This window comes from Macadamia integrifolia, unplaced genomic scaffold (genome assembly GCF_013358625.1).
Source record: "Macadamia integrifolia cultivar HAES 741 unplaced genomic scaffold, SCU_Mint_v3 scaffold456, whole genome shotgun sequence".
Taxonomy (NCBI): Eukaryota; Viridiplantae; Streptophyta; class Magnoliopsida; order Proteales; family Proteaceae; genus Macadamia; species Macadamia integrifolia.
Genome location: NW_024870455.1, coordinates 15946 through 23737, shown reverse-complemented (window position 1 = coordinate 23737; position 7792 = coordinate 15946). Strand labels below are relative to the sequence as shown.

General features: G+C 39.6%; 1 protein-coding gene across 1 annotated transcript; it reads left to right on the top strand.

Annotated features, from left to right (window-relative positions):
* Window positions 1-1809: 1809 nt before the first annotated feature.
* LOC122068739 (transmembrane emp24 domain-containing protein p24delta9-like) lies at window positions 1810-3953 on the top strand. Its single transcript, XM_042632623.1, has 2 exons — window positions 1810-2241; window positions 2393-3953. The coding sequence occupies exons 1-2, from the start codon at window positions 2041-2043 to the stop codon at window positions 2672-2674; spliced, it is 483 nt and encodes a 160-aa protein (XP_042488557.1). The 5' UTR covers window positions 1810-2040; the 3' UTR covers window positions 2675-3953.
* Window positions 3954-7792: the final 3839 nt, after the last annotated feature.

Genomic DNA, 7792 nt, shown 5'->3' with positions numbered 1-7792 from the left:
ACGGATTAATATTGCAAAACTAACTGAGACATTTGTGGCCACAAGTTTCAGTAAACAGAATTCACAAAACAATTATACAAAAGGACTACAAGAAGTATCCTTCCTCCAAACCAAGCACACAACCAAAACCAAAATAAGACACATTTATATTGTTCAGGATTTTTTTTTCTCAATTATTTCAGTCGATTTATTCCGATTCTAACCCAAAATGGACTTCCCGATTCCGATCCAAGTTGACATGATCGGCACTGATCGATTCGATCCTTGACTCCCCCTTTTAATAACCTTGACGAGAATCCTCGATAGGTGATATTAGCAGGCAGAGAGAGAGAGAGAGAGAGAGAGAGAGAGAGAAATATCAAATCATCAAAATACAACCATTTTGTCATACATGCAGTAAAGAGTGAAGGGGACAATAAAGAAAAATCAAATTTAGAAGCGTACCGTCTAACATTATTCTGTCCTAATCTTCTTTTTGATCTTTGAGCATTTTAGAAGTTTAGAGAGAGAGAGAGAGAGAGAGAGAGAGAGAGAGAGAGGAACGTGAGGGATGGAGGTGAGTACAAAAAATGGGATAAAATAGGAGAAAGTGGAAAGAGAGTGTTTTAGTAAGAAAAGGAAGGAAAGAGTTCAATTAAAAAAAGAAGGTGGATAAAATCTTATAGGAGTGGGAGGGAGAGAAAGAGTTTTAATAAAAAATGGAAAGTGAATAATGAGCAAAATCGTGTGAAAGTTGGAGAAAAAGTGATAAATAGAATTTAAGCATTATGAAAATATAATAATATGAAGGATATCAGTAATTTAAGAAAACAAAAAAAGAATAAAAAAATTAGATAATGAAGAAGAAATGACAAAATTGTCAAGTGAAAGATTTGCCAATTCTTGTTTTTATATAATAGTATAGTATAATATAGTATGATAGTATAATATATAAAAGCATAGAAATGTGATTAAAAAAACCAAAAAATAAATTTTTGTTACCTTTCTAATATATAACATTATAACCCATACGGCCTTTTGACACCCTTAGTAGACCCTTAGGCTCTCTTTAGTATAGTAAAAATAATTTTCCTAATAATAATAATATCTTATTGGGTAATGAATAAAAAATTTCATATTTTTGAAGGTGCGTGAATAAATATTTAATTCACCCAATTTTATTTCATTTTTTTTTTTTAAATTCACTTCCTTTTAATTTTCATTGCAACCCAAAGTAGCGTAACGCAATTTCATGGTATCAATGTGCCCATGGTGAAGCACGAAGGAACAATCGGTAATGGGAAATCAAGGTTGCGGGTGCATCTACGTTGTAACTCGTAAGTCATGCATGGATCCACGCTAGCCATTGCTAATCATTCGTAGTTAGTTTAGGGGGTGTTTGGTTCGGTAAACCTTTTGAATGACATTCTTTAGAATGATAATTCTTAATTTTTAGAGTTGTTTGGTTCCACTAGAATGACCCTCATAAGTGAGCATCCTATTTCCCATGAATGACCATATTACAAAGGATGTGTGTCAAATCTGAGTTTACCTCAACACGTAAACTCAGATTTGAGCAACCTTTTTACTACCTAGTATAAAAGGAGAAAGCGAAAAGACGTTCTCTACGGAAACCGATATCTCAACCCGCGAGAAACATGTACTAACCTTAAGGCAACCAAACGATTTTTCAAAAAAAAACATAATTCAGAAGAATATCTATCAAAAGATTGACATTCATATTCGATACATACACCATTTGATTTACCAAACCAAACACCCCCTTAACTATCATCACACGATTAGCAGCTCTGGTAGGAAAAATTAATTGCGTCCTTAGGAGGCTAAAACACGAGCACTTAGCGCTCAAGGGTGATCTTCGTTTTCGGACCATCGGCGAGCGGAAAAGAACCAACTCGCACAAACGGAGTCGCGGAGTCGCAGAGGCATCGAATCCCAATCGATTCCAGCTGTTTATTTCATGTATCGAATCCTCTCTTAAAGCTAACATCTTGCAGTCGAAGATTACAAATCCAATCTAGTAGCATTTTTTTGGACACGATGAGCGGATTTGGAATTTTTATTTTAACTCTAGGGCTTCTATCCTCTATCGCTCAATCTCTTCGTTTCGATCTTCAATCTGGCCACACCAAGTGCATCGCGGAAGATATCAAGAACAATGCCATGACAGTCGGGAAGTATAGTATCGTTAATTTCCACGAGGGTTATCCGTTGCCCGATTCGCATAGGATCACTGCGAGGGTAAGTGTCTACTATCTGAGGATTAAATGGCAATGCCCTGAGTCCCTGACCTCAGTTTCTTTTTTGGGATTCTTGTAATTTGTCTCCAATTGTGGAGCTTTCTCTCTTTGGTTTCTGTTGATTGTGATTTTTGTGGTGATGGAGTTGTCAGGTTACTTCTTCTTACGGCAACAATTATCACTACGGGGATACCGTGGAGTCTGGACAATTTGCTTTCACTGCCGCTGAGTCTGGTGATTACATGACTTGTTTCTCTGTTCTTGACCACCATCCACCTGTTACGTTGACGGTTGATTTCGATTGGAGGACTGGTGTTGCAGCGAAGGACTGGTCCAATGTTGCTAAGAAAGGGCAAATCGATGTCAGTAACTATATCTCATCTCCGTTTTCTTCTAAACTTCTTTTTCCTGGATTTGCATTCCTTGTTAATTAATTTATTGAGTTCAGCCCCTTCAACATATTCGCAAGACTATATCTATGGTGTGGGAAAACCATCATGGGCCTTTTGTGTATGAGCCTCTGAGGTTAACCAACTGATCAGTGATTACTACATGCTGAATGCCCCTTCAGTTATCAGTTGCATTGACCTTTCTTTGTGGTTGCAAAATTTTAGTGCCCCCTTTACACAACACGAGAGAGAGAACAACAAGAAGACAATGAGGGCCATATGCCCCAGTCCATAGCCACCAGGATCCATTTAGCTGATGCCAACTAGTTGGAACAAGTATTAGTTGAGTTATATATTGTTATAATGAGTTGGGTTTATACTTTAACAATTTGATTAGCTCCCCTCCTACTACCCACTGCCCCGAAACAAATTACATAAAAACCTATTCTTTTCACTGCATCATCATCTTGTATCTGAATTTTGATAAAATGTCCTATGTGACATGTCAAATTCAACCTCTATAATCAGCTTTACATCCCTCATCATTACTCTGGAGATGGGGATGTTGATTTTCTTTAATGTTTTTGAGCCATTACATTTGTTGGATGTGTGAAATTTACGTGAACTTCTAGATCCCAGAATAAAGTTATCAAAAGTAATATTGTTTGCCGAGGTCTTGGGATCTACTTTTCCCTAGAAGCATTTTTTGTTGTTTTGTGACTAGATTTGAGTACGGGCTTCTTTTTTTTTTCCAATGGTTAATGTAAACGTTTACTGGGGACAAGAAACCTGAGTGATGTAGAACTAGGATTGACAAGGCCAACCTAATCCCAAACTGCAGGATACTTATCAAAGAACAACCACAAATAGATCAAGGGTCAGGATATCGATCTCAGGATTTGATTTTCTGGGGTCAGATCAGAACAGGTATAAAAGGGCTAGCTTAGATGATGAAACAGGTTAGTAACAATACGGAAAATATGTCTGAACACCAAAAGAATCAGAAGCAAACAGATCTATGCTATCAATTTCAGTCTCAGGTCTGAAAACAGGATAACAGTCACTACAGGACAGAATTGAGGGGATTTTCAATAACTCAAAATCAGGTAGTCCAATAGGGCTGTAATTTTGGTCGAGTCTCACACTAGGAGAGGTGCATCTTCGATCCAAATTTGAGCCTAATCCGATGGTTGGTCTGTCCAGGAGAGAGAAGGATTGGAGAGCAAGAAATTCTGGAATTTCTGGGCAGAACTAATAAAAGGACCAGATTCAGTTACCTGTGATGGATTGAGGTTGAAGTTGCAGGTCTTGAACACCTTGAACAACAAAGAAGAAGAAGAAGATAATAAAGGAGAAATAACCCCTCGGGCTTCCCATCGCATAGGGTCAGGTGGATCAAACACCAACTCCACCAGCTTTGGTCAAACACAAAGCAATTCCCAACAAAGAGAAACAGCAGCAGCAGCAGCAGCCATGTTTTAATTCTTCAAATCATTCCAGCCTTAGGAGCCTCCTCTTCTTTATTTATCATGTTGATAGGGGAGGGAATTACAAAATAGAAAGTTCCTTGAAGGAAACCTTAATTTAGTCTTCTAATGCAATACTTATTAAAAACTGAAATTAGAAACTAGCTGAAAAAGAAAACTAACTACTAATGACTTGACTCCTAAGAAAACAAAAAATAACTTAAATTAAACCCAACTTAAAAGGAAACTAATGAAAAAAGAAACAAACTTGTAATCCCGTAGGCAACCTTAAAGCCCCTCTTTTAGGCCTATAAAAGTGGCCTATTACGCTCAAAACACATGGGATCAAAGGCCCAATATGTATGGAACCCAACCTTAGGCTTATTCCTAATAAGACAAGCCTAGTTTGGTGAAGAATCTGCATCACTGAGCTGAAAAGGTATTTGACAATGATCTTCTCAGTGCTAATTTGAAGGTCATGATTGGACACTTCAAAGGTTTTACTTGCGTGTATGTCAGAAATTGACGAAAACTTTTATAATGTTTTTGGTGGGGATGATGTCTTGCTGGAGCAGACTATTTTTGACTTGGCTCTGGAGGGTGAGTTCTAGCTGAGAGTGATCTCTTTCCTTTTGTAGTTTGTCTTAGACTATTTATGATGACCTGGTTCGATATGGTCGCTTGTCAAGAGATGATGGAACCTAGCCTCCTTGAACTGTTGAAACCCATCCATTGAAAAAAAAAAAAAAATAGTGTACCTAGTGCATGAGGCTCCCACCACTGCAGGGTTTGGGGAGGGTCATAATGTATGCAGCCTTACCTCGTTGCATGGAGTGGCTGTTTCCTGACTCGAACCCGCGACCACTAGGTCGTAATGGAGCAAGCTTACTGTTGGCTTTCTATCATCATATTTCACCTTGAATGACTATACAAGTGCACATTGGAATGGAAGAAAAGGAATGTAAAATTGGAATTGAGTAATGTGGAACCCCGAGTCACAAAACCCTATCTGGGTTCGCTATGGGCCCACGCAAGTGATACATGGTTCAACAATTGAAAGGAATAACAAAACTGTAAATATTTTAAAGTTATAAGAAGAGTGGCAGGGTTGTAATTGATCAAACAGGAGAGGTTCACTTGATAGAATAAAGACTCGAGGACACAAAGGGGATTATAATTATTAACTAGGGCTACTCTTGGAAGGGAAACTGATGGAGAAACCTTAGGGAAGGGAGGGGAAATCAGAGTAAAGAGGGGGAAAAGGAGGATCACACTAACACGTTCATTCAATAATCAAATTACTCTCTCAATCTTCAGTCGATTACAACCAATATATAGAAAAATAGGAACATGAAATTAGAAACTTAACTGGAATGGAAACTAGCCTAAATTAGGAAACAAGTATAAAAGGAAACCAAAGCAAGGAAATAAATCCTACTCCTACGTTCAAGTTTGGAAACTAAAAGCATGAAATAAAATACTGGGTAAAATACTAATTTTATTTCCAACCCTTGTTGGACCAAAACCCTGGGCTGGACCGGTTCTTCTTGGATCTTGGCTTCCAAAGCCGGTCATGCTGGTCCAACCAAGAAAGGGCAGCCGTATCTGCATCAACTCTCCTCCTCTGAAAAGAACTCGACTCCGTCGAGTTAGGGAAAGGACCGAGGAGACCGTCTGAAGGAATACGCTGAATGAGGAATGATCCCACCATCTTCTTGAGCTTAATTTCAGGGAGATCTTTGGCAGGATGAAACTAGTCTTGTTGGCATGCTTGAAGGCATAGGTATTGGCATAGCCACAATGCTGTACTTTCTTATCAAACAACCAAGGTCGACCAAGAAGGATATGGCACACCTTCAGAGGGAGGACATCACATTGGACTGTATCCTTAAATCCACCAATAGAATATGTGACCAAGCACTTATCTGTGATTTTGAGATTAGTGTTGTTCACCCAAGCAACCTTGTAAGGATTATGATGTGGTTCTGTATTCAATCCCAGCTTACGAACAGCGTCTTCAGAGACAACATTAGTGCAACTGCCTCCATCAATGACCAAGGTTAGCAACTGATCATTGCACTTCACACGAGTCTGAAAAATACTACTGCGGCGCCAATTTTCATTTTCAGTGGCCTTTTGAGTGGTCAACACATGACGAATGACATAAAAGGGATGTTGGTCATCGTCACTAAGAGTGTCATTGACTTCACCTGTTGCACGCTCTTCTCTTAAATCAACTGTGTCAGAACCAAGTTGCTCTTCGGGAATATATGGTAGAGGAGATTTCTTATCAATAAAAGCAACCAAACGGCTAGGACATTGGGCACTGATATGTCCAAATCCATTGCATGAGTAGCACCGAACTGTGAATTTTGAAGAATCAGAAGGTTTATCTGAACCACGCCGAGGGGGTGAATATGGGCGAGTAGGCCGTGAAGATGATATTTCAGCAACATGTCGAGGTGGAGAATACGGCCGACTAGGTCGTGAAGAAGCCATAGATGTAGCACTTGCCTGTGGCTTGCTAGATGACCTCTCTTGGGTAGGAGACTGTTGCCAACTAGTACCTCGAGAAAAAGTATCTGCAAAATTTCTCCGGTTGTATGGGCGTTTCAGACTTTCCTCAACCTGATATGCTACTTGTACGGCGTCTTCCATTGTAGGTAGTCGACTAGATGCAAGGGCAGCACTAAGTTGAGGGTGCAGACCATTGCGAAATTGGGCCACTAAGACTTCTTCATCCCACTCAAAGTCAGAACGAGTGGCCAAATAATAAAATCTAGCAACATACTCTTCAACGGTCAAATTCTCTTGTTTCAACTGTGCAAACCTGAGATGCATGCGTTGCTTGTAATCAGAAGGCAAGAATCGCCGATTCATGACTTCATACATTTCAGCCCAAGTAGTGACCAACCCGATGCCTCGGGTTCGGTTCTGTTGTTGTTGCTTGATCCACCAGACTCGAGCCGTGCCTTTCATTTTGGCCTCTGCAAATAGGATCTTTCGAGCCTCAGTCAACCCGTACCATCTGAAGAATGTATCTAAACTGTGAATCCAGTCAAGGTACAATTCTGGATTATTGTCTCCATAAAAATCAAGGACATCCAGTTTTGCTGCTCTTTCTGCTCCATCATCATGTCTACCAGTCCCATATGGTGGTGGAGGTGGTGGTGGTGGTGTATGATGTGGTGGTGGTGGTGGTGTTACTGGCAAATCCTGTGGAGTGGTGTTGGAAGAATCCCCAGACTGAATGGGACTCTTTCCTTTATCTGCTGCCACCAAACGATCAATAGAAACTTGCATCGATTCCACCATTGTCTTTAGGGACGTGACCATGTTAGTGAGAGCATCAAATTTTGTATCCGTTTCTCCTTTATAGGAATTCAGCTGTTGAACAACTTCACTATTGGCTACCATGGTGATGAGTAACAAAATAGCACTCAAAGAATAATGGTAGAATAGTAAATAACTGGAGGCTTAAAGGGCAGGGACAGAATGGTAAATAAATAGAAGTTGAGGAGAGGATGGCACAACTGTAATTATTGAGGTTCAACCCTTTTTTTTTTGTAGAAGTTCAACTTGAAACTTAAAAAGAAGAGGACAGGGGTATACTTGGAAAGGCAAGGAAAGAGGGTGGAGGGTAATAAAAAGGTGGGGTAGGGGTATTTTAGGAATAGAAAAAGAAATAAGTTGAAAA